The sequence below is a fragment of the Petaurus breviceps genome, unplaced genomic scaffold (assembly GCF_028583685.1).
Source record: "Petaurus breviceps papuanus isolate PSGF00001 unplaced genomic scaffold, PetGlider_PUasm1.0 551, whole genome shotgun sequence".
Classification (NCBI taxonomy): domain Eukaryota; kingdom Metazoa; phylum Chordata; class Mammalia; order Diprotodontia; family Petauridae; genus Petaurus; species Petaurus breviceps.
Genome location: NW_027186372.1, coordinates 25,843,175 through 25,871,138, shown reverse-complemented (window position 1 = coordinate 25,871,138; position 27,964 = coordinate 25,843,175). Strand labels below are relative to the sequence as shown.

Below are 27,964 nucleotides of genomic sequence, written 5' to 3'. Positions count from 1 at the left end.
AAGAATTTGGTTTTATAGGAAACATCCATTTAAAAATGAATAGACTGGATTTGGGAGTTTTAGAGAGGAAGGTATAGTTTCCCAGAATTATCTGCACCATTTTTGTGCCATGCAGACCTGAGTATTTCCAGGCATTATTATCAACCATGCCAGCCCCAAATTTTGACTTGGAAAAAAATCACCTCAAACCATATGTGTAATAGTCTTTGTACAGGTTTGTGCAAAATTGGTTATGCCACGATTACACATTTTTGTAAATCTAATGATTAAATGCAAGCACTAAAATTTCAGGGTTCAAATGGAGCTGCTTACACAATCTGTATGAGGCATTGTGATAATCCAAAGAAATCTTCTAAGGTTAGGGGGTCTGGGGGAGGGTGTGGGAGAGTGGTGTGGGGTGAGATTCATCTGGTTCATTTTGCAGCATGTCATCTCCTATGGACGTGCTCTGGCTCCCTTCTCTTTTCTGCAAAGTTCCATACTCCATGATTACTTTCCCTACTTTAATCATTGATTAATGCGTAGCAGCTGCCTGCCTGTAAGGCCATAAATTTAAAATAAATAAGATGCACTTGAGGCCTGTGGGCCTCCTTGACCCACCCTGATGTAGAAGTCAGGCATCTGACACATGGATTGAGAGGTTGAAAACATGACAAAATTTGCCTGTGCCCAGTCTGAAGATAGGCTCTGCAAATGGGGACCATGGCTGGTCCCCATTGTTCTTCCTTCTTATTGTGTCCTGAAAACTATTACATCCTGAGACCCAGTTGTCATGGGGCCCTTCTGGCAACTGAAACTCTGGTTTTTCCCTTGCCCTTAAAGTCTTTGTTCCCTGAACTTTGGTTACATCCCTGCCTTTTGGTGTTTTTTTTTAATTAAGTTAAAATGTGCTATAATGAAGTCTCATTGGAAGCAGCACATTACTGGCCTGAGCCATATGGACTAGGACAAATATTCTTTTTGAAAAAATTAAAATCACATCCAAATACATCTAGTAAGTTGGAAAACAACATATCTGAAAATACAACCTCCACATTCATTGATAGTGATACAAATTTTGTCCAATAGAATTTACATGTACAATTCTGGAAGTTACTAAAAAAAAAAAGTGGCATTTGGAGGGTCAGAAAATTGTTTATCCTGAGGCCATGCATATTTATTTGCTTTTCCTTTTTATAGGATACTGTAAAATATTAATGTTTATTTGTACATCACCCCCAAATTCCCACTATCTGTTATGTTTTATCAATAGAAACATCCAACAAGAACAATTTCATCTAAGTTTATTTAAGTGTAACAAAAGTAGAACAATGCATACCAAATGGAAGAAATGTCCAAAAAGAGGAGAAAAAAATATTTAGAAACAAGAATGACTTGTTTGTCAAGAGTAACCACCCAGGTGCCATTTAACACAGCAATTTATAAATGTTACTAGTATAAATTAAATTCAGGAACTGACTTTCAGTTCACTGCTACAAGTTATCAAATTATTTCCAAAATATTACATTAGAACCGACAACATTCATAAGTATATAAGTGTCAAACAAAATAAATATATTAGAATAAACAAATGTATCCTATGAGAAAATAGAAATCATCACTCATGGTGCCAGAGAAATACTCCATGTTCTCACACAAAATTGTGAGGATTTTTTAGTATTCAAAAATATATTAACAAATCTCGTATGCAAATTTCTGACATAAAAAGAAAACTGTTTCATGTCCTAAATATTCCTACTATGAAACAGAAAGAATTCAATTTCACTAGTCAAAACACTCCTAGAGCAGAAGTTGCATTTGAATTTGACTCCTCAGACCAAGGCTGAAAATTGTCAGCAAGGCACTCTAGGCTTTTCTCACACCAACTGAACCAAAAGATTTTTTAAGTAATGTTTATTTTCTGTGCATATCATTTGATTTAAAATTATAAATCCCTGAGCACTTTCTCTTCTTCCTCCTCATCACTGTCAGTTACATTAACCTGCTGGATGCTAGAGGAAGTAGATGCAGGAGCTGTGAATACATTCTCTAAGGCTCCAATGTCCAGTTGAGGCATGGGGTTTAAATATTCCTCCCCACTATGGCTATGGCTGTTATAGTAAGAGGCTCCATCCAGGCTCTCACAACTCCGAGAATCTTCACTGTGTGTACGTTCATCCGGGTAGTCTCTGAAGGGATAGTCTCTATTTAAGGCAGAAAACATAGCCTCATGCTTTTGGTACCTATCTTCATAATAGCCAAGGCATTCTGGCATTGAACTTGGGAAATTTCCATAGCCAAAGGGAGGACGACTATAAGGACACGTGCTGTAGCAAAAAGACACCAAGAAGGAGTTAACTTGAACCTTTTGTTATATATTGCTTTGCATAAAGACTAAGACAGAAGACTGGCTACACCCTCATTTGGGTCTAGACTGTCACCAGGGTTGTTTTTCTGAAACCACTTCATAGATTCATATCTTTTTTTTTAATGTAGTAAAGTAAGCTCATGACTGAAATACTCACCAGCCCCACGATCTGCTCCACGCCTCTCACCTGTTGACACCCTTGATAAAGAAAAAGGATCCAGGCCTTTCTCTGCTAATGCTCCACACCACTGAGGGCTTGGGAGGTGCAGGCATGTACAAGGTATGCTCAGAATTTTGACACTCGGGGAAGTATGTGACAGAACTCTTTAGTTACTACTTGCATTTAAAGGAAGCTAACAGAGGAAACTCGGCACGATTTTGGTCAATTAATTTTCTTGGGGAAATAAAGGGAGATGTCATTTTTTTTAAAGGGCAAAAAAAATAACATGAAAAATCTATTCACCACCATTAGAAACTGGAACTCACCGATATTACTCTGTGGTTTTAGGGGGATTCAGTGTTAAGGGAAAAATCAGAGGAACTGAAAAATATTATTTTGCTACATCTCAAGGTAAGATAAAAAGAGCAAGTCAGACAGTTGCCCTTCAAATCCATCTGATTCAAGGTGAATAAATGTTAAAGGTTGGAGACATGGCTCTTTCCTTTCAGAGGCACAGAAAAGGAAATGTATGGGAGACCTGACCCACACGGCTCCCTGTGCTCATGGACTCCATCTAGTGACAAGAAGATGTTAATAAATTTTAATGGCAAATGTCAAACAAGCTATGTTTCTTCTAATATCCCTCAATTAGCTGCTTACCTTTAAAAGTGTAAGTGTAATCTGCATAATAGATTGCCATTTCTTATGTGGTTTTCCCAAACCACAGCCTCTCCATAGCAGGGAGGGTGTGGTTTATAATTCTGTACCCCAACCCCAAGTCCCTTAGTAATTGACCAATAAATGGATGATGAGAGTCGTCCATTAACTTAGTCATATTTTCAGATTTTCCTTCCAGTTGTTACCAGCCTAGTGCAGGTCCTTATCACGCCACGCTTTGGCTACTGTAGCAGCTCACGAAATACGCCTTCTTCTATTCTCAGCTCCTTACCTCTTTATACACTTTCTCCCCACCTAATTCTATTTTTAAAAATCCTACCTATACTTCAAGGCTTAATTCAAATCACCCTCCCCACCCCTTATGCTCCTCCACCCTCTGCCTCCCACAAGTCTATAACCACAGCTGGAAGCTGGTGTTCGTTCATTCATCAAGAATAATAATATTGGCTTTCATTATGATTACAAAGAATTCTATGTACATTATCTCATTTGATCTTCAAAGAAAAGGAAACTGAGGCTCACCAAAATAAGTGGGTTTGCCTGAGGCCACACAGTTAAGAAGTGTCAACTCTTTTGACTCTAAGCCCAATGGGCTGAAGGATACAAACATGAATGAGTAAGACATTTCTGTAGATCAGCACATCAGGAGTTTATAATCCAGTGGGGAAGAGAAAACAAATACATAAATGACCACAATATAGCTAGTATAAAATAAACGCCATTAAGGGTGGTATGGAGAGTAAGTCATATAGATGCACAAAGGAAAGACCTTTCAGCTGAGGTAATGACAAAAGGCTTTTTCACATAGCAATCTTGGAAGGCGAGAGCCAGAGCAGTATAAGAGAAAAAGCCCAGGATTACTGAGCCCAGCCCCAAGTCCTGGCTCTGTCACCATGTGGGTAACCTTGGACAAGCCACTTCACCCTTCTGAACTTCAGTTTCTTCGTCTATAAAATGGCAATATTAACTCTTGCCCTGCCTGCCTTTGACTGTGAGGATGAAATGAGATTAACATACGTGAAAATACCATCCAAATATAAAGAGTCCTTAAGTTCTAAAAGAAAACTACATTTTAAATGTTGCATTTATGATATAAAACAGTAATACACCCACGTTCTGCTCAATTCTCTCAAGGACTGTTTTGGGTTTGCCTTTGCATCTCTAATGCTTAGGCACTTATATGCTTGTCAAATCCTATCAAATCACTGAGAACAGATGATGTACTTACCTCATCAGACTGTGAGGATCAAATGAAATAATATATATAAAAGGCTTTATAAATCCTAAAGTAATCATTCTTCCACTTCCTTCCTGCTTTCTCCCCATAAAGAAAACTAATACTAAAGATCTAAGACAGAAAAATTCTCTCCTGTGTAGACATTAGCCTTGAGAAATGTTTCAGGGTGCTAGAAGAATGCCCAGAAACATGTGTGGCTGGTAATGCCCTTCAAGAAATTCAAGGTCAAACTGGCCATGTGCAATGCCACTCCGTATCTGCATGGGGCAGAACCGTTATTCATAAACTTTGAGGGTCACAAATCTAGGAATGGAAGAACCTCTGAGGCCATCTGGTCCAAGCCATTAATTTTACAGATAAGGAAACTGAGGCCCACAGAAATCAAGTCTTCCTACATCATTAACCCAGAGACATGACCTGCACAAATTCATGCAGTTTTTATAAGGGGGGAGTTGGTTTATTAAGCATTTATTGACACTGTAGGATATATTTCATGCCAAAGTGATATGTATTGAACACAAACATATGTGAAGATAGAAAAAAAAAAGTCAGTGACTTCTTTGAAAAGTGTCATGCCAAGACTGTATTATATTTCATCATGTAGTATTTGTGGATAGATTAATAATAATGGCTAACATTTATTTAGCACCTACTATGTGCTGGACACTATGCTAAGTGCTTCACAATTATTATCTCATTTGATCCTCACAACCACCCTGGGAGGGAGGAGTTCTCCCCATTTTCCAGATGAGGAAACTGAGGCAAACAGAGGGTAAGTGACTTGCCCAGGGTCACATTGCTAGTAAGTATCTGAGGTGACATTAGAACTCAGATCCTCCTAATTCAAGCTCCAGTGCTCTATCTGCTGTTCATGACACCAGTTGCCCCAGGTGGGAAGGGAAAGTACATGTAGTGACTGACCCTTACAACAAGACAGCTTCAGTAGGAGCTCTCTATAACGTGGCAGGACGATGTGCATGGGTGTGGTAAGGGAATGGGGACAGAGAGGTGGTTTGGCATCCCTGTCATAAACTACAGATGCCTGATCTTGTGAAACATAACAAATCACAGAAGACAGAGAAAGCATTAAACAAAGATGGAATAAAGGTCTTTCTGAATGTGCAGAATAAGTAGATTTTTTTGTAATAAAGGAATTCTGTTTGAAATGCCTTAATGCCTAAAAGGTGAACTATACAGAATTCAATTTGCTTACTTCTGAAGGACATAAAATCAAGTCCACAACATGTACTCAATTCTTTGTCCTTCTGAAGAGAGCTATTCAGTGTAACTTAAATTCCTGATAAACGGAACTCATCATACAGCTGTTCCCAAAGATGGCACCTTCCACACTCTGCTTCTCAAGAACAGAAAGAGGAACAGATCAGCTTCAGTAATCCTACCCCACACATGAGCTGGTCTCACTTGCAACCTAGCAGAGGCACCAGAAGGCAGAGGGTTTGCAGCATCAGTGGTATGAGGAGTAGCTATGTGAGATTGGCCTTACTGGTAGCATCTGTACCCCTGAAACAGGCCAGTGGAAACTATGAGGTTTGAGGAAGAAGAATTATGTGCTTTGACCGCACATCCTCAATATGGTTCTGCTCTGAAGAAGGCAGCCCACCTGAGAAACAACTGGTCTTTTCTAACTCTTCTTTCTAACATTTTCCTGTCGATAGTTGAACTAATATTAGGCCCAACTTCAAACTTTATCATTCTTTCCCCTCACTTCCCTTCCTTTCAATTCCTATTCCTTCCAAATTTGCAAGCGGACCTTGCACTTGTTTATAACTTCACATTGCAAATTTTGTATGCATTTGTTGCTTTTACATCATACCCAGTCCATTCCAAAATCCCTAACAGTTTTTATGATGAGATTTATTGTTATGGTGAGATTATTAAATGGAGTGGAAGATTAAAGTAAAAAAAAAATCCTTATTTACATAAGATTATTTTTTCCTAGGGGAAATAAGCCTATATTTTCCCAAACATCCTGCATTTGAAACCTCTATCTCCAATTGTTCTAGATGTCTTTTGCATTATTTCCTCACTTAGTGGTTAGAAGAAAAGATACTCTAGACTGGAGGTGTCAAACACATGGTAGAAGCAGATTAAAATATAACTGAAAAACATTTGGCAAAATAAATAAAAATGTAATAAAACAGTTGATGTTAATATGTGGTTTTCTAAGTCAATATGTGTCTGCTGGGATCCTCGTGTACCATTTCTATTTGAATCTGACATCTTTGCTCTTGATGATTCCTTTCAGTGTGGGAGACTTATTTAGTTGCTAAAGAAAGTGAAGAACTAATCTAAAGAACCAGCACATTATGGAAGAAGATTCATTATCCACAGTATGAAAAAGTTTATTGTAGAACCTGAAGCGACAGGTGACACATCAGTTCATAAAAGTAGAAATAAGGATTTCTGAGCTAAATGATTCTCACGTTAAAGTGATCAAACTAAATACACTAATCACATCTGTTTTTTACTCTAGACCAGGGATTCTTCAGCTTTTTTGTGTCATGGACTCCTCTGGCATCTGATGCAGCCTAGACAACCTTTTTCAGAATGATGTTTTTATATGCATAAAATAAAATATACAAGACTATACAAAAGAAACCAATATTTTTAAATAAGGTTATAAAAACAATTTTAAGCAAGTCTATGGATCACAGGTTAAGAACCTTTACTCTAGACACATTTACTAAGATAATTAGACTGCTTGAATAATTTTACACATCTACTAATTAGATTAGTTATGGTATAAACTTTTTAAAAACATCCCATAATCATATGAGAGGAGAGAAAAGTCACCCATGTTAAGTACAGGATTTGAAGAGAAGAGAAATAATTTAATTAATTTTTAAATATCACCTGAGTTTTACTAAACTATCTCATCTAAATTAAAACATAAAAAGAAGATCAACATGTTTCTCTAGAAAAGTACAAAGGATCATGCACTAAGCCTTAGGGATCAGAAGGCCAGGGTGCCAATACCAGTGCTGCCCCTTACAGAGCCAACTATGGAATCTTGATCCTCAAATTTCTCATCTGTAGGATAGAAATAACATCTACTACTTACTGTACAAGGTTGTTTGTATTTTTTTTGAGGACTGCATGAGACAACATATATAAAATGTAAGCCCTAAAGCATTAGGCATATATACAGGTTAAAAGAAAGGAAAGCAACAGGAAGAGGGGGTAATGTGAATATCTGATTTCTCTGTATAGGAAATCCATATTTTATTAAAGATCAACTTCTCCCTGTACCACCATGGTTTGCTGTCAGACACAATCCTTTGAAATCCCTAAATTAAATGAAGTACAATGTTTTAATACTGCTTTAAAAAGTCAGTTCATTTGGTCCTTCACAAAATACAATAAACATTCAAATAACCAATGTATAGGACACTATAAAACACTCCAGTCAGTGTCCCTACCCCCTGAGGATTTGCTTTCAAAGCATGATGCCCAGTGATCTGCTTTGTACTATCTGAGAATTTTCAAATTCATGTATATTTAGAGTTAGGGAGACAGAGCACACCATGGATTAGCTTAATAAAGAAGGAAACATTCTCTACCTAAGAATGCCAACACTAAACAAAGACCACTTAACTATATAAGCAATTTATGACTGATTTTAAACTTTCCAACCAGGTTTTTCCATATATTTCCCTGCTACCTAAGCTTCCTTACGGTTGTTAGTCTCTTTTAAGGAAACTGTCATTTCAACTAGATATGGGGCTATAAGACCCTGAGATGAAGTACCAGTGGAGTATATTGGGAAAGGCACCACATTTGAAGTCAGAAGACCCTGCAAGATACAAATACTGACTGAGTCACTAACCAGTCATGTGACTACAGGCAAATCAATTCACCTCTCTCAGTTTCCTCATCTATAAAATGAGTATAATAATAATTTTTCTATTTCACATGAAATAATGTACTCAGAGGAAAGTAATTTGTAAATTGTGCTTTAATTTTAGATCAGGGCTAAAATGAATTTCTAGCTATGACCCTCTAAAAAGTCCAAAAACCATGGTGCTCTCTGACCCTCCCACACTAGTATAATAGTATAACTTTATAGAAATTCTAGCTTTGCCATTTCCAATGCATATTTATACATATTATCTCATTTGATATGTTTAATTATTCCCCTTATAGCTCCTAAAAAGCCTCAGGAACCCAAAGATTGAAATGGTCCTATGGGATCAACCTTCAGAAGACTGAGAAATCGATCTTCACTATCTCCTCTGGAGGTTTCTACTAATTTAACAAGGGATATGAACTACATAATATTAGAAGACCTTTTAAGGCTCTGTAAAATGCTTCATTCATATATAATACTCACTTCAGCTAAATCCTCTCAATTTATAGAAGGTACCCACTTGCTGAAGGTCAGTTACTCAACTTATATGAGGGCTACTGGTCTGCACTGGGAAAGTGAAAAGGGCAATGGTGAGCAAACGAGCGTCAGAACAAGGGGACATATCCTCTGCCCACTGCCTCTTCTTTTCTTCCTCCATTGGAGGAAACACTGCCCAAGCCTTGACTTGGCAGTCCATTTAATTTTACAACATACAAAAGGTAAAAAAGGAGAGTCACATTGGCTTGGAAGCCTCAAATTTAGGACATAGATGAACATAATATATTGCATAGAATTAAAGGCTCATGCCCTTCCCATGTAAACAGTATCCCACAGAAGGAAGACCCCAGGGAGAAATATATACCCCATCCCTGAACTTCACATCCACACCCCCCACCCCAGATACTGCTAAAGCAAACACAGAACCTGGTACAAGAAAGCAAATTCTGGGCCCGCCCTTCCCTCCTTATCCCACCCCAATAATTGAAACGCTCCTCTTTTCCAATTTAACCCCAATAACTGAAACTCTCCTCTTTTCCAATTTAACTTCTCCTTTTTCTGCTAGGCCTGAAGGAAGAACTTGAAATAAGCCAGCCTAGATAGGGTAGGTTCAACTTAACACTTTGTTGCTTCAATAGGTCTTTCTTTTGGTAGAGAGAGGTGGAGCTGGAAGGAGAAGAGCATAAAAGTGGGGAAACTAGAGCAGGTGAAGACTTGTATCAATATGTTACACTCTGGGGCAGCTAAGTTGCACAGTGAGTAGAGCACTGGCCCTGGAGTCAGGAAGTCCTGGATTCAAATCTGATCTCAAACACTTAACATGAAAACTAGCCATGTGACCTCGGGCAAGTCACTTAACCCCAATTGCCCTCCAAAAAGCAAAACAAAACAAAAAAAATGTTACACTCTATGATGTTCAGAACCTACCTACACCTACTAACTTAAAAACACTTGATAAATGAAAAGACTAATAAAAGGAAATGGTATACTTGCAAAGGAGCTTGATACTGCTATCTCAAAATTAGAAATTTCCCTTTCTAGACTGTTTAATAAAAATTAATGGAAGAATCAATTTACATGTAATAATTTATATAGGAAGCATATGGTGTAGTGAAGAGAGCACTGGACTTAGAGCCAGGAGATACAAATGGTTTTTAGGTCCAAGTCTATCCACTTCTCTGCACTGGGCCTCAATTTCCTCATCTATAAAATGAGGGATTTAGACTAAATTATCTCAAGGATACCTTTCAACTTAAAAATACTATGGCTGTATATCTGTCCTGAAAACCAATGCATCACAGAATAAGTTAAGTAATAAAGAGTATAACCACATTTGGACAATTCAGTTTCTCAGAGTGGAAAAGGTATAATCATGCTCCCATAATTAACAGAATTTTTCAAAGATCATTTTTAAGCCTGTTCTACATATTTCAGGAGTCTTTGATTTCTGAGTTTCACTAGAAAATAAGTAACTAATTCTACATAAAATAAAAATTCATTTGTTACCTTGATGGGAAGTAGTGAGGTCCAGGTAAGAAGTAAGGGTGATGAAAGGAGAATCGAGGAGGTGCACCAAATAATGTGGCTGGGTGGCCAATGGGAGGGGGTTGATAGACATGAGGATGTGGAATGGGTGGAGCCTGAGGGATTGGTGCATTTCGGGGACAAGTAGAAACGCTGGGGTACTCCTTGGGGGGCTGGATGGTAGAGGGGGCAAATCTGGCATGAGCAGTACTTGCACTAGTTGGATTTCTACTGGTACTCTCCAAAGAGACTGGGGTTGGTCTCTTCACAGAGTGGTTAGCTCCCGAGTGCAGACGATGAGTGTCCGTTTGGGTGGGTCCAGTAAAGCGCTGTGGTGGAAGAGCTGGACGAAGAGGCAAGCTTGGAGCCGGGACGGCCACCTGAGCAGTGCTGGCAACTCCTGGTTGGAAGAGGGTAATAGGGCTTGGACGCTGGACTGGAGGTGTGGGCAGTTGGAGGGCAGGTGGGGCTTCACCTTAAAAAATAAAAATAGCCTGTGTCATTACTAAAACCAAGATTCGACTAATCAAAGTAAATAGTTTAACTCTATATTTCTTCCCCAAACTTCTACAAGAAGGGAATTTCTAGACTAGAATATGGGTTCTGTTTGGGATAGAAATAGAAGAAAAGTGTTTCTGAGAGCAATTCCTCAAGTAAACTATGGTGAGTGATTTTGGTTATATTGGTGTGTTTGATATGATTATACCAGTTTTACTGCTCTAGGGCCTAAACTAAATTAATGCCTATTGAATGAAGGGATTCATTTTCAGTATGATTCTGTATTTGGCTTTGCTAATCCTTCCTCTCCCACAAATGTGTAAATTTACTAATCAGCAACCAGCAACTAGGAAGATCACTGTAACAAGCACTATGTTATAGAAACTTTGAGGTAAATATGGTTCAGCTAGTCCGATTTAAAATTTTGATTCTCACTAGTCTCCTAGCCTAGAGGAAAGAGCAATAAATTTGGAGTCAGGCAATTTTGAGTTGGACTTTAGAAGAATGTCAAAAAATTGAATCTAAGGGAGAGAAACTCAAAGAAGTTAAGATAAACTGAGGATAAATTGAAAAACAACTTACACTGAAGAGGAGGACTATCTGAAGAAAAATTTTGAGGAGAAAGTAGCTGGTTATCCTACAAGGAATAAGGGAGTAGCAAAAGCTGTCAAATAAGAGATCATATAGAAAAAGTCAAATTAAAGAAGAGACTTCCCCCATTTAAAGGTACTGAGGCAACTGTTTGTCAACCTAGGAACAACAGAGAAACCTGCTGTATTTGCGAGGCACATATCCAAGTCATACCAAAGAATCTCCCAACACTTGTCCAAATGGATGAGTGCTGCCCACTTCTAATGCTTCTCATAAGCAAATGACACTAACAAAAGGAATCTATAAAGTCCTGACAATGATTATGAAGTTTTGGCCAAGGAACTGAAGACCACAGGTGCATAAAACATTTTCATAATTCAAGGTAAGAGATACAGAAGACTCAAATCAATTTGGGAAGTGAGGGATTAGTTAAGAAGATGGTGAGAGTAAAATTTGGATTTCCAGAATATAGGTAATATTATAAGGAAGAAGTGAAAATCACAAAGGCTGACAGGAATCTATTTGCCTGGTGTCTTGCATAGCTAATAAAAAGGACTTTAAAAAAAAAGACTTCCTATGTAGGTCCACCAAGATAGATGTAATAGAAAGTAACCACAACGAAGGAAAGAAAATGAGACCCCCAAAATCTTACAGAATATAAAATTCAAGAAAGGAAACAGTAGTAAGACTCATGCCTCAAATGTCTATGTATAAATGTCCACAACAAGTAAAATGAAATAAAAATTCTAATGCAAAAAGGCAAATTGTACCTCAAAGCCATCACTGAGACTCAATGGCATGAAACCTAGGGATGGAAGATGTCTCAGGATAAACGTACTATAGTAAAAACAAACGGGATAACTAAAGCAGAGAGGAATGGTTGGGGGCAATTTGTATATTAAGAAGGAATATTCATGTAATGAAATCTGGGATCGAGAGAGAGAAGCATTATGGTCAGTGAAGGGTGAACAACAGGTTTGTATAATAAGAAGATACCCTCCTCTGAAGAAATTAAGGAACTAGAAGGTTGTACCATGGGGCAAGCAATTGGGCTAAGATGAATAGAAGTGAAAATAGAAGCAATTTTTAATCAGAATATTCTAGAGGCCACCTAGACAGAAAGAGGAAATGGTTGAGGAATTCAAGAACAGATCATAAGCCTGGCACAGAGCTGAAAAGCAGTGGGAGAATTCAGTTGCCTGGACAGCTGCTAAAGTGTGCTCACTTCTCCCCACCCCCTTTTTTCTCTCTCTCTCTGCCAAAAGCAGAGAAGCAAATAACTTCTTAATTTGCCTTTATAAAAATTTCATCCTTCAAAAGATGGAGAAATTCCATTTTGGATTCTCACTAAAAGAAAATAATTGGTTGTTGGGGTGGGCATAATGGGAACCTTGGGGAGGAAATGAATGTTTCCTCTTAGAGTTTGTGATGGAGGAGAATAAAAATAAGCATAGACTGAGGTACCCTCAAAGGGTTCAGGGGAAGAACAGGATGGATTCTCGTGGACTACAGAGGATTCTACAGGAGAAGTCAGCACTGGAGGGAAATGCTGAAGAATAAAATTCTAAAGATACAAAAGGAAACAATTCTTATGAGAAGGGAAAAAAAGGAGTTACCTAAAGAGACTGATATATAAGCACAGGGAACTCACTAGCCAGCTCTGATTATAAAAAGGTATGAACAGAAAATGAAGCAAGATCAGGTAACAAGATGAACATGACATGGTCATTTTAAAAGTGTCTCCAGGGCTGATAATCTGAAGCAGGCAAGAAAAACTACAGATAATAAAGGGGGGGGGGGGGTTTGGACTGTATGTGTGTGTGTGTTTTTTTTTTAAGCAATTGGGGTTAAGTAACTTGCTCAAGGTTACCCAGCCAGTTATTTCTCAGTGTGGTGCTGAGTGTCTGAGCCCGGGATTCGATCTCCAGCTCGTCCCAACACTGGAACCGGTGCCTTTACTCGCTGAGCCACCTGGCCTCCCCTAAGCAATTGGGGTTAAGTAACTTGCTCAAGGTTAACACGGCCAGGTGTTTCTGGGTGGGTGCTAAGTGTCTGAGCCCGGGATTCGATCTCCAGGTCTTCTCAACACTGGAGCCGGTGCTCTTACTTGCTGTGCTACCTGGCCGCCCCATGTGTGTTTCTTTTTAAGTTATAATGGGAGTAGAGGAAGATTAAAGAAGGGAGAGAATTGCTGCTTGGGAGGGATGAAGTGATAATAATAATAATTGACAACAGAGAGAAAACAGAGGTCCCCAGTGCTTATTTTGCTTCTATTTTCTCTGCCAAGGAAAACTGGAAAGAACAGAACAAAATGCTAAGGGTAAAACTGATACCCAAGAGAGCACTAGATGCCCTCGATGCATCTAAGTCACCTGGCCTATATGATCTACGTCTACAAGTACTAAAAGAATTGGCAGATATGACTGCTGAGAAATCCAGAAATAGGATAAAATGTAAAAGAACAAAAAGAGAAGAGAACAGCCTGCACACTATTGGCTAGTGACCTTGACTTCAGGTCTTGGGAAAATTCTACAATGGCTAATTGAGACACTTAGTGAACATCTGGAAAAGGAAACAAAGAGACAATACAGATTTATTAAGAACAAGTTATGGGCTTTTGTCGCATTCTGTCTGAGGGCAGAGTCACACATGTGGTAAGGAGGAAGGACCTAAGTGGTGCCTACTTCCCTCTCCCTCTCTCCTTAGATCATGTGGCCCTGAAAAATGGACCTGAGTCTTTGACCCTTTCATTCCTTCTTTTCCATTCTAAGTGTAAAGAATGGAGTCTCTAGTCTGACCCAGGAGGAAAAGCCATAGGAATCTAGGAATTCATGAATCTAAGCTGCATGTTACAGCCAGTTCAGAAACAATGCCCTGAGAAACTAGGACTCAAGGGATGCCAGCCTAGCAGAAGCTGGCACTGCTGGCTTTGAATCTGAACTTCTTATGAAGCTAGATTCTCTGGGGGTAGAGCATCTCATTTTTCTTCAAGATATGATGATAAAGAGCCACATGTGTCATCAGCAAAGGCTATCCATTATTAGTCAGAAGGAAAGGCAAAAAATTGTGGTAGTTGGTGACTCCTTGCTGAAGGGTATCAAGATGGCCATGTCAATCTGACATGAACATTGAAAATGTATACTGTCTTTCTACATGTCTCCAGAACATAATGGAGAGCATCCTGAGATTTGCCAAAAGCGATGACTATTATCCATTTCTGGTAATTGATGTGAAAAAAGTGATACTACCTGAAAAGATCAAGAAAAATTAAGGATTATGGAGCACTGGTCAAGACACTGAAAACATTAGGGGTATAGATTGTTTGTTTTTTTAATCACTATGGCACGGAAGACAGACGCGTATGAAAAGAAAGGTAGATTTGGAAAGTAATACATTTCAAGGATTCATGATTTTAAGACTGCAGATACTCCTTTCATCAATATAGACTATAACGCCTCCATGACTTAGTAGAGTGGCTTTAAGACTTTCTGCAGGCTATGGCACATGAATGTAATGGAATACTATTGTGCTATAAGAAATGATGAAGAGGACGATTTCAAATAAATTTTAAAAATCTTGAATGAACAGATGCAGAGAAAAATGAGCATAACCAGGAGAATAACTTATATTATAATACAATTAAAACACTGTAAAAATGGACAGTTTTCAAAACTTGAAAACTCTGGTCAAAGCAATGATAAACCATGTAGAAGGTGGGATTTTACCTGGGACTTAAAGGAAATCAGGGAAGCCAGGAGGCAGAGATGAAAAGGAGGGCATTCCAGGCATGGGTGACAACCAGTGAAAATGCTTGAGTTGAGAGATGAAATTTCTTGTGTGAGCAACATTAAGAAAGTCAATGCCACTAGACTGAGGAGTGGGATATAAGAACAGCTATGTAGGAGTGGGGGTGGGGGGAAAGCTTGTTATAAAGGGCTTTGAATGCCAAATAGAGAATTTAATATTTGATCCTGGAAGTGACAGAGAACCACTTTAATTTATTAAATAGAAGGGTGATATTGTTAGACCTATGCTTTAGGAATATCACTTCAAGATCTGAATGAAAGACGGATAGGAGTAAGGAGAGACTTGTGGCAAATAAACCAACTAGCAAACTACTACAAAAATCCAGGTGTGATAAGAACTTACACCAAAGTGGTGGCAGTTTCAGAGGAGAGAAGGGGGTATGCAAGAAATGCTACAAAGGTAAAATCAACAAGCCTTGGCAACAGATTGGACATGAAGGAGTGAGAATGAGGAGTCATGGATGACACCTAGGTTGCTAACCAAGGGAACCAAGAAGATAGCGGTACCTTTGGCAGTCAAAGGAAAGTTCAGAAGACAGGAGTGTTTTGGGAGAAAGATTATGAATCAAGTTTTGGACATTTTAAGTTTAAAATGTCTACAGGAATTTCTAATGGGCAACTGGGATACAAGAAAGGAGTTCATCAGAAAGGCCGTGGCTGAGTTAAGTAGATGTGAGAATCATCCGCATACAGATGATAATTGAATCCATGGCAGCTGATGAGATCATCAAGTGCAATAGGATAGAGGGAGAAGAGATGAGGGCTCTGGACAGAGCCCTGCAGGACAGTAGTGGTTAAAAACATGACCTGAATGAAGAACAATGATAGTAAGAAAAAGAACCAGGAGAGAGAAGTGTCCCAAAAAACGTAGAGAAAAGAAAATATCAAGAAGGTGATCAGCAGTGCCAAAGGCTGCAGAAATGTCAAAAAGGAACAGGACTAAGAAAGGGTCAATAGATTTGGCAATTAGAGAAATCATTAGTAACTTTGGATACGGCAGTTTTGGCTGAAGGGTGGAAGTCAAAATGTCAAGAATTAAGAGGGTGAGAGAAAAAGAAATGGAGGCACCTACATAATCCTTCTCAAGGAGTTTTAACTACAAAAGGTAGGTCTTCAGTGGAGTACTCCAAATGTCCTTAGTCCTGTATGTTTATTTAACATTTTTATCAATAACTTAGACAAAGGCCTGTTTATCAGATTTACAGATAAATAATATGGGAAGAAACAGCTAATGCACTAGGTAACAGAGCCAAGATCCCAAAAGATTCTGATAGGCTAGCAGAGTAGGCTAAATTTAATAAGAGCAGTTTCACTACAGATAAAATCTTATACTAGGATTCAAAAAATCAATTTCACAGGTACAAGTATAGATAGGATAAGAATATAGTTTTCTGAAAAAGATCTGGAGTTTTTAGCAGACTATAAACTTAGTATGAGTCAGCAATATACAATCTTTGGTTGCATTAAAATAGGAATAACCTCCAGAAGGAGATGCCAGTCTCTCCCGATCTTGTTCTGGGGTGGGGTAAGACCACACGCACAGTTCAGGAAGTGGACTGAAGTTAGTCTGAGAAGGCTCAAGTTTGAGAAGGCTCAAAGGAGAGAAACCATGATCATGAAGCCCTTCAAGCCCCAGCTCTATAAGAGTAAGCTAAAGAACTTAGAGATGTTTAACTTGGAAAAGAGAAAGCTCATGGGGTCCAGGATAGCTATCTTTAAGTATCTGATGTGATGTTAAATGGAAATAAGATTAGAACTGTTCTTTTTTGGTTCAAGAGGCCAGAACCCAGAGCAATGGATGGAAATTGCTAGACTTCGTGTCAGGAATAGCTTCCTATCATTTAGTCAGGAGTATCCAAAAGTGGAAGGTGTAATCTTGAGAGATTAACAGGATGGATGACTAGTGTGATGCTGTAATGGGAACTCCTTTGGGGGATGGGTTGGGCTAGATGACCACTGAGGTATCTTTCAACTCAAAAAATTTGAGATTCTGTTATCCAGGTTTGAGTCCTGCTTCCATTTATGTAAACTTCAACAAGTCCCTATTCTAAGTATCTGTTTCCTTGCCTGTAAAATAAGAGTAACAAGAAAGATGCATTTCAAAGACACATTTTGCTGCCAAAAAACTGTTCCCACAGGTAGAAGGAATATGGGGAGCATAAGGATGTATTTCAGGATATGGATTTACTCTTGATCATTCATGTCTTCACTGTGTACTCTCTTCTCATTCTCCAAAAGAGAAAGGCTTTAACTCTCCAGCTTGGTTTACCTCCAAGAGGAGCGTTCACATACCTCTATGTCATGACACTTTATAGAACTTTACAGAGATACAATGTGGGCCTTCTGCACTCCCTGGTTACCACCTGGACCACAGAAGCCCTTGTGTTGGAGCAGATGATCTCTACAGGGTATCCCAGTTCCCTAAATCCTATGCTATCTCTTAGTCTCTCCTCAGTTGGTCTGACCAACCTTTGAAAGATACAAATCTGAGACAGCATCATGCCTCAACTTAAGCCAAGACTGAGGAAGACAAAAACTATCCCCTCCAAAAGACTTCATTAATAATTAAATTATTGATTAATTAATAATTAAATTATTGATTTATTAATAATTTAATTATTAATTAATAATTAAATTATTGATTTATTAATAAATAATTAATTAAAGATTCATTAATACTTACAGGTATTGTAGCACCTCCCTGAGAGAAACCCATATTTTATCTGATGGCACAGGATGCTTTTACTCTAGAGGGGTTCTCCTGAGGGAGGAAAAGCCCAAAGAATAGACAGAAGCAATAGATGGCAACAAGAGTTTCAATCATAAGATGCCCAGACAGCTACGTCTTCACTACCAGGATTACTACTTGGTGGTGGTTTTCCTAGGTTGAATGGTTCTAGTACATGTGAGTATCAAGGATTAGGGCAGTAAAATGAAGAGTTCCCTTAACATCCAGTTTAGGTTGCTATAAAGAAAAATGAATTCTAGAACCTCTAGGAGGTAGTCCCTCAAATAGTGCCAGTTCACATAAAAGAATTGTGAAACAGCTCCAAATTCTTAGTGCTTGGATGACTTAATGGCAGAAAAAAAGAATTTTATATAGACATTAAAAAGGAACTAGTAGAGCTTCTGAGAAAGGTATAATTTGTTCTGGGACTAAGCCAAAATGGCAGAATTTTAAAAATAATAAACACAAATAGCCAACAAGTTTTAAAAACTAAAAATTTATGGAAAGTCAATGAATACATAATGGTGGTGGTAAAGAAGTCTGAAAGAAATCCAAGAGCAGGATGGAGAAATATGGAGAAAATAAAGGAATAGACCCACTAATTAGATGTGAAAGATGGAAACAAAAAAGGCAAAGCCAGAATATTTAAATACCTTTATGAAAAATCTTGACATCTTTAAAATAGAATGACTACAATGCCTGGTTGGAGGCATTATAAAGATCAAATCTCTCTATATGTCATCCCAGATGAAATCTAGGTTATGATGTTTCTATTCTACACACTGTATGGAATGGATTTAGAGATGGGAGAACAGCTGGGAATATGGTAATATATTCTATGATAATATACTGTACCATAAAACTTTTAGCAGATGAAAGAAGTGCTATAGAATTTTTAAAAGCCTTTGAAGTATTTGATAAATGTGTGGCAACAGAGTTACACCACTGGCTACTTGACCAAGAAAATAAAACTAAGCTGGACTTTGGTGAAATTTAGCATCCTGGATTTCAAAGTAGTAAGGAGCACTTTAATCATCCATATATGAATTAACTGAGTACTTTAAGAGGTTGAAAAGTGGCAGTAAGATGTTTTGTATAAGACAATGATTAACTTCTAGAACAAATCATTGTACAGTCCACAAGAAAAGGAAATAGACTCAATTCTGGGTATTAGAAAAGAATTGGTGGCACAGTGAATAGAGCACTGGTCCTAGAATCAGGAGGACCCGAGTTCAAATCCAGTCTCAGACATTTAACACTTACTAGCTGTGTAACCTTGGGCAAGTCACTTAACCCCAATTGCCCTACCTTCTCCCCACCAAAAAACAAAAACAAAAGAAAAGAATTGGTGCCAAATGTAATATGAATCTGAGAATAAGACATTTCAATTCAACCAGAGAGAAGACAAAAAAAAAATCAAGTGATTATTCATTTTATTTTTTTAAGTGTTTTCAGAAACAAATCTAAAAAGGTATAATTCAAGTAAGAAAATCATAGGAAATGTGGAGACTGATTAAAAATATCACACGGGAAATCCAGATAAAATGTATGCCAAAGATCAAGGAGACTGAGATAACTGGAAAAGAAAAGGGAGAGGAAAAGATATCTACCAAAAAATAAATAAATAAATAAATAACAGTCTGCATAAGTGAGGAGAGCAAAAAAGCCCTCAAAAAACAAGGAAAAGTAAGAAATTAGCAGGAGGAAGGGGGAGTCAAATTCAAGGAGGACTTTTTGAGGAACTTGAAAGCTAATATTAAAAAGTTCTTTGCAGACATCACAAGCAGGAAGCTACTGAGACAAGCAGGAGGATCACTGGACCATTATGGCACAAATTGCAGTACTCAAAGATGAAAATGATACACCAGGTATTCAATAAGTTCTTTGCTTTAGTCTTTACTAAGAAAAATCTTCAGAAGACTTCCTAATATTTTTCATAGCAGTCAAGACAAAAGTATTAAAATAATGTTCTAGATCGCAGATTTTCAACATTTTTTATGCCATGGATTCCTCTGCGATTCTGGTGGACTCTTTCTTAAAATAATGTTTTTAAGGGTATAAAAAAAATACGAAGGATTACCAAAGAAACCAATTATACTGACAGAATCAGCAAAATATTTTTAAAAATAAATTCACAGGGGTGGCCAGGTGGTGCAGTGAGTAAGAGCGCCAGCCCTGGTGTCGGGAGACCCGGGATTGGTTCTGGCCTTGGATACTTGGCACCCACACAAAATAACTGGCTGTGTAACCTTGAGCAAGTTACTTAACCCCAATTGATTTAAAAAAAAATAAAATAAATTCACAGACACAGGAAATCTATTCATAGACACCTGGGGCCTGTGGTCTCCACAGTAAGAATCCCTTTTCTAGACCCAATTTTCAAACTGCATAGTTTAGAGGAACTAAAAAGTACAACTATGAAACTGTTAGCTAAAATACATAATTTATTGTTACAACTGATTGCTGTGCAAGATAACCAGTGGGATGTCAATATGACTTTCATCTACAAGAAAATGTGATGTGATGTGATGTGATTCTTGAAACTACAGACTACTAAATGTCATTTCCCTCTACAAAAAAACTAGTAAGATTTGCAATATCATATTACAACAGTGAACATAACCTGATGGAAGAAAGGTAAAATGGTTTTTATAAGGAAGAATTGTAATTTATTAATTATACTGTTATTTGGGAAGCAGAGATGAAAGAGAGAGGACTATCAATATATACATGGATAAAGATATGAAGCAAAGAAGAGATGTGAAAGAGGAAGTCAGGTACAGTGAAAAGAGAACTAGATTTAGAATCTGAGGACTTCAGTTCAAACCCTATCAATTAGCTCGGGGTAGCTAGGTGGTGTCCTGGAGTCAGGAGGACCAGAGTTCAAATCTGGCCTCAGACACTTGACACACTTACCAGCCGTGTGACTTTGGGCAAGTCACTTAACCCCAAATGCCCTCTAAAAAGAAAAATCAATTAACTTCTCTAGTCTTCAATTTGCTCATCTTATAAAATGAGGGTGTTGGACTAGATTACCTTAACATCTGTTTCAGTTTTAAATGCAATTTAGTGGAAGCGGACATGCCTCTGAATAAAAAAGTGTTAATAATGACATCCCTGCAAAGATTTTTGATAGAATCCGTCCTCATAGATTATCTAATAAAACATAGTAAAATGTCCAAGTTTAGTCTGGAAAGATGAAAAGAGAAATAAGATTGAGGTCTATAAAGTTATGAAAGCATGAAGAGAGTCAATACAGACTTGTTCAACATTTTTGACGATAATGTAATTAGGTAATACGACATGGACACACAATGTTTGAGACATTAGGCAAATCCATGGAGCATAGTCTAAAACTTAAAATAAAAATATAAACAAGGTCAAAAAGAATAAATGAAAATATGGTAACCCTATAATCTGTTACTTAGAAGCTAGTTATCCTAACTTTTTGAAGTTAATAGTAAAACAGTTGTTTTACCCTACTCACCCTTTGTTGCACCCCCCAATATAGCACTAATCTGAACTAATATGAAAACTCGTATAAGCAAGAATTTGGAACATTGCATCCAGTAAAACTACACAGGAGTTATACAAAAATGACAATAGAGAATCCAGCAGATATTTAGCTGGATAACAGGTTAATTATCTCACTTTATTAAGACAACAAACAATCTTTCATGATCTCAAAGGATAAGAATTTTCATGAAATATCTTCAGAATGTTTTTAATGATATGGAATGAAAAGAAACTCCCATTTCCTTAGTCATTTCCTGTATTATGTATATAATCCTTGTGTTCATCTAGCTAAAACCTGATTTTCTTGAGAGATCTAATTTATTTTACATAGAATGTCTGTTACCCATTTGCAAATCTAGTGCTTTAATATGGTGATAAATTCTACTGGAATTTTTCAATCAGTTCTTAACCTCTTTTCATCTTCGTCATTTCTAGCTGTTTCTTCAAATTCCAAAATGTTAGTGTATTATAATTGATTTAAAAAGTAAAGCCTGCATTTATAGCTATAAAAATAATTGATATTCAACAACAAAACTAACTCACCAACTGGATGAGTGATAGTATTCTGTAGGCTGGGGATAACCACAGAGTATGTAGGTGAGCGATAAGGATAAATTGTTGTTGGATTTGTAGAGATGATATTCTGCGTAGTACCAGAAAACACAGTGGACACATTTAGGGGGAAGCGTTTTCGCTTGCCTGGACGTGGTTGATAAACCCAACCTATGGAAGATTAGATACTACTTGTAACTTGAATATACATATGTATGTATATATACACACTATACCTGTACTCTTACATAACTGCTATCTATATTTGAAAAAAGGCAAAACCTCCTAAGCATAGCAGAAAAGTATACTATTCTGTGCACTCAAACCTACTTTACAAATATAGGATTTTAAAATATTCTGAGTAATAGCCACTGTAATTCATATTTAAAGAAGGAGCAACTGAGGTATAGAAAACTTGAATATCTAATGCAATCATATACTGCCAGTGGCAGAATCAAGATAAAAGACCATGAGGGTTCTGAAGTTATTCATCTACCTAAAAGACAATGTTCCAAATTTATAAAATATTACTCGACTTGTGTTATCTCATCCCATGAAACATAACTACTTATGTTTTATAATGGTTGTTTATGCCTAATCACTTTTTGTGGGGTGGGGGGTCTAGCTAAAAAAAAAAAAAAGAGAGAGGATCAGCATCCTAGAAATTCTTCAATTCAACAAACATTGTAGGCCCATTTGTCATACCAGTGAAGATTTATACAAGCTTAATCTTACTTCCTCACTGTAAGAAAGAAAACAAACTCATTCCATATTATATAGTAACTGGGAAAAATACATCAATCAAAAGGCAGTTCTGATAATTACATGATATTGGAAGGCAGTAGGATGAAAACTCCCTTTAACCTTATAGGCTCATTTATATATGGGTGCATTAAATATCATTCTCCTTTGTTGTAACTTACAGTTTACTTTCTTTACATAGCTTTGCAAAGTTGAAATTAGGACATAAATTTCATTTCACTTTTCCAACCCCCCCCAAAATTGAACAAACCTGTATAACTTTCCCCATGTGTTTTTTTTTTTCCTACGTAGAAGCTACTCAGAGATTTAAGAAGAAACTCTCTAATGGGGAAGCTAGGTGGTACAGTGAATAGAGCACCGGCCCTGGAGTCAGGAGGACCTGGGTTCAGATCCAACCTCAGACACAACACACAAAAAAAAAATAGCCGTGTGACCTTGGGCAAGTCACTTAACCCCAACTGCCCTCCAACAAAAGCAAAAAAAAAAAAAAAAAGATGAAGAAACTCTTTAATCAGGTATGTATTATTTTAGGAATGCCTATATAATACAATGGTACTCTACCCCAGCCCCAGTTGTAGCAGCTGATAAGATTAAGGACAAATACTCCTTGGAGAGGTTTTACCAAGCTTTCTTATGCCTGAGGTAGTTAAATTCTATCTAACTACTACAGTGACCAAAGGCAGTAAGTTGTAGTAGATAGCTGGCCTGGAGACTAAGAAAATCTGGGTTTAAGTAGTGCCTCTGACACATTCTGACTTTGTAACTCTGGCCAGGTCACTTCTCAGGATTAAGACTGTTTCAGAGAAAGTGTGGGCCTATATTGAGTTTCCTCACCTGAAGTCCCAAATGCCAATGAAATCACACGTCTAATCCCTATCTCTACTACAATGAGGTTAGGCACCATTTCTTGAATTCACAGTCTCATTAAATAATGAGATAAAGAATGAAAAAAATGTCATCTCAGTCTCAAATATTAACCCAATATCTTAATTCAAAGAAAATATGAAAAAAAAGATTTGTCTTTCTTTTGATTACCAGGAAATTCTTCTCTGTGCTTTTCTTTAATTTTTTGTGCTTCATCATAATAAGGTTTCTTTTGTTCTTCACTAAGTTTGTTCCACTCTAATCCAAGTTGGACACTGATTTCTGCATTGTTGGCTGCTGGGTTAGCTTTGGCTAGTGCTGGCCGATGGATTCTTGCCCAGACCATAAATGCATTCATGGGTCGCTTCACATGGCCATTTCTGTCTTTACTGAAGGGAGTATCAGGTATTCCTACATGATAGAAATCAATAGACTAAATTAATGTGGGACAAACATACGGTTTTGTATAAGAAAGTGCCTCTATCTCCATCAACTCGATTATTTATAAGGCATCTGGAGAAAACCCAAACTATACTTAGCAGAAGAACTGCCAGTGTTCCAGAATTCATAGCCCATGAACTCACCATTCTAAACTGTAGCTTAGAATGACTCTTCTTTTCCTCAACAGAGAACAATATGCTTGTTGAAAATACAAGTAACCTATTGGTTTATTACTTCTATGAGCTATACCAATACCTTGAAAATTACTAACATACAGCTTCTCTCCATTAATATCCCTTGTATAATAAACAAGTGGCCATTTATAGCAGCAAAATGAGTTATAATCATCTGTACTTCACAGCTTAAGTTTAATTAGTACTACTAGCCTCATTTCCAAAGACTGAGTGAATGAATAATAGACAAAAGAAAGAACTAATTTACTGTCCACTGATCATAGCAAGGAGGAAAACTGAATCTACATCCCTGGAAGAGCTCATTAACCACCATTGTCTCAACTTCCTCTCAGTTTTGTTTTGCTTTTACAAATGAGATCTAGACTGAAGCAAGGATGCAAAGAAAAGAAAGGAAGCAAGAATGCTTAAGTACAAATTAAAGCGATAGGGTAGTAGACTAATAACTAATAAAGCTTAATAAATGTTAGGTGACTGATAGGAAAGGAAATAGGAATGGAGAAGTGAGTTAGGAATATAGACAGCAAAAATAGAAACTACCAAAAGAAGGGGGAAAAGCTTAATATGAGAAATGGTATTAAAAACATAAATATTGTAGAGCATTCAGCCTTAACTAATGAGTAATAATTAGTCATTGCTAAGTGATGAAATATTGGACACAAATATTTATCTATTTTCTAGCATGACACTGGTAATTACATCAGAATAGGTTTTCTAATTTAAGAAATTTGGCAATAACTTATACAGCTATATTCCTATTCCTTAATTATTTTGTTTTCAAATGGAATAAACGTTAGCTACAAGGTCCAAGTATTGTTCTAAGAACATATCAAAGAACTAACTTATCTTTAAAAAATGTAGAAATAATCCTGTGTTGTGCTATTTATAACCATTGTTTGCCTTATGTACTTTTTTTGCTTCACCCTTCCCATTGACACAATGTGAAAGTTAATAGTTACATATTAGCTATTATTTTCAAAATATATTAATTTGCGGTAGTACTCCTTTGAACAGAAACCCATCATACACATTATGTTTAACAAAAATGTATTTCTGCTTGGGTGCATTTGGCCATTTTAAAATTTTATCTCTAGATCTTGAAATAAATGTTTTTTTAGGTGTTCAGTAATCATACACCTGTTTTCATGTTCTACTGGAAAATATACAATTCAATCAGAAGTGATACCTGTGCAGACTTTACATTGCAAAAGAATCAGAGTTCCATCATTTTTTTCTAGTTTTTGCTTCTGAATTGCTGAAATGTCAGCTATGGGGCAACATGGACGAAGCTTTGAAAACCATATTCCCCTGCTGTCTAATACCTGCATCTGAGGGAAGCACGGTGAGTGGGACATCTTTGGTTTCAATTTTTACTGAAGGCTCCAGTAAGGATTGCATTTTTATAGGCACTGGTGTCAGAGGCACCTTAGTCAATCGTATCAGCTCTGAAGGTGGAGGTCCCTGGAATTGGATCCTGGCCCCAGGGGGTACAGTATGAAGAGTCAAAGGGATCCTCAGATCTTGTGAATGGGGGCCAAATCCACTGGGAGGCTGAGCCAAAATGACATCCTTGTCGGAATGTGCCAGGCCATTGGACGCAGGTGGCTTGACTTGCGCAACATCCTTGCCATGCCTGCAGTCCTCATGCATTCTTTCAGGCTCCTCCGTTTTTATGGCTCCTTCTCTCACCGACCCAAGGCCTTTGCTCTCCCCATTGTTTTTGGCCATCTCCCGCCTGCTCTCCTCTGCCTCTGCCTGGCTGCCTCTCTTCTCCTCCACTCTGCGGCTGTCAGTGGCTAGGCCTGGGCCTTCACCCTTGCCCCCTCTGGCAGCCCTGTGGCCACCCTCAGCCCCCCTTCTTCCTGGGAGCTCCTGCCCTGATCCTTCCCTGGCAGACAGCAGCTCCAGCTTCTCAGCCTTCACCTGCAGCACCCTGCTCGCAGGGACGTGCTGGAGAGGCGGCGGCAGCTGCTCCCCCCTACAAGCCGCTCCCTCCCCGGGCACCAGGGCGGGGGGCAAAAGCAGCACCTGCTCGGCCTTCACTTGCAGCAGCCTGGACGCGCCAGGCGCCGCCGTGGCAGCGGGGGGGTGGGAAGGCAGGCCGGGGGGCGTCGCAGCCTCCTCGGCGGCGGGGCTAGGGTGCAGGAGCAGGAAGGAAGGAGGCGGGGGAGGAGGGGGTCCACGGGGGGGGAGGGGGGGAGGGGGCGGCGGCGGCGGAGGCGGGGGATGCTCCGCCTTCACCTGCAGGAGCAGCCGGGGGACGGCGGGGGCCGGGCCTCGAGGAGGGGGCCCTCCGGCTCCGGAGTGGGGATGCAGCGACAAGGGCTGATCCCCGGGGGCTTGGCACGGGGTGGGACTTCGGGGCCCGGGCCCCAGGCGGGGAGCCGGAGGACGGAGCTCGGCGGGCTGCCGGCAGGGGGCGCCTTCGGCCGGAGGCTGCGAGAGCAGCGGGGGCAGGGCAGGACGGAGCGGGCGCGGCAGGGACCCCCGCGGCAGTTGGCGGGGCGGCGGCAGCGGCGGCGGTGGAGGTGGCGGTGGGGGCGGCGGCGGCTCCGGCCGGGCTCTCTCCATGGGGCTGCGCGGGGGCGGGGGGAGGCCCGGCCCGCTCCCGGATTGTGAGCTCAGCCGTTTGTTGGCGACCCCCCCTTTCGGTTAAGACCCTTCCAAACCCTTTGCTACCCAGAACGCTACGCGGTTCAAAATGCAGCGCCCCGGGCCGGCGCCATCCAATCCCAAGCTGGGGGGGACCCCAGCCCCACCAATGACGGGCGCGCTTCCCCTTCCTCCGCCCACCCCCTTCCTTCTATGGATTGCGCCTCGCGCGGGGCCCTCGAATGCCCGAGGCCGGCACGTGCACTCTATTTTTCTCCCTCTCTCCCGGAGTTCTCTCCTGGCCGTTGTCCGTAGTTACCCACTTCCCCAGCAGGAGCGCCCGACAATGGCGTTGCTCGGAGACGCGGGGGTTCTACGCCATTGCCCCGGGAGCCACCCCTCGCGCCCTTTACACTTGGTGGCAGAAGGGGGTGGCGCCAGACCTCGGCTGGTCCTGGGCTGATGCGGGATGGGCCGCGGCCGCCCCGGGAGGGACTTTCATCACCGTTGGGAGCCTAAAAAAGCAAAGGAAACCCCAAGCCACTCTCCGTTCGGCACAGCCGGGGCCCTGTTTAGGAAAGGTAAACGTTGGCACACATCGAATTGAATTCCATCTTCAAGTAAGGAGCCCTTGAGTCAGCATTGGCTCTTTTTAAAGCAGACAGGAAAAGAAATTCAGCTGATTTCCTTTCCTTAATAATGGTTTGGGCTTCAATGTGGTTTGAATGGTTCGGGCTTAAATTTGAACACTAGTCTTTAAAACTACGGGTTCCAAAGCAGGGTTATCAATCAAATTTAAAAAAAAAAAAAAGACTATAATGGGAGTCAGAAAACCTGGGTTCCAATTTTGATTTTGCTGCTCATTCTGTGATGGTAGATAGGCAAAATCACTTACCTTCACTGAATCTGTTTCTTCATCTGTAAAATGAGGGCATTGAAATAGAAAGTCTCTTCAAGCTCTGTAAGCTTATGTTCTATATTCTTATGTTCTAGTTCCAATAAGAAGCCATAAACTTCTGTGATAATATGCTAATCGAATAGCTGTTTATCAGCTTGACAGCTTAAGTCCCTTCACTTCCTGAAAACCCCAGAGCTATTGTCACCATCACCA

At 39.3% G+C, this 27,964-nt stretch overlaps 2 protein-coding genes across 2 annotated transcripts in view; one reads left to right on the top strand and one right to left on the bottom strand.

The window, feature by feature from the left end:
• THG1L (tRNA-histidine guanylyltransferase 1 like) overlaps positions 1 to 27,964 on the top strand; it is a 107,638-nt gene that overhangs the window by 33,738 nt on the left and 45,936 nt on the right. The gene's annotated exons all lie outside the window — the stretch shown is intronic.
• Positions 1,292 to 26,832, bottom strand: SOX30 (SRY-box transcription factor 30). The gene is made up of 5 exons (XM_069102716.1): positions 25,584 to 26,832; positions 23,801 to 24,040; positions 21,995 to 22,174; positions 10,295 to 10,787; positions 1,292 to 2,306 (listed from the first exon to the last, which is right to left on the bottom strand). The coding sequence occupies exons 1-5, from the start codon at positions 26,830 to 26,832 to the stop codon at positions 1,925 to 1,927; spliced, it is 2,544 nt and encodes an 847-aa protein (XP_068958817.1). The 3' UTR covers positions 1,292 to 1,924.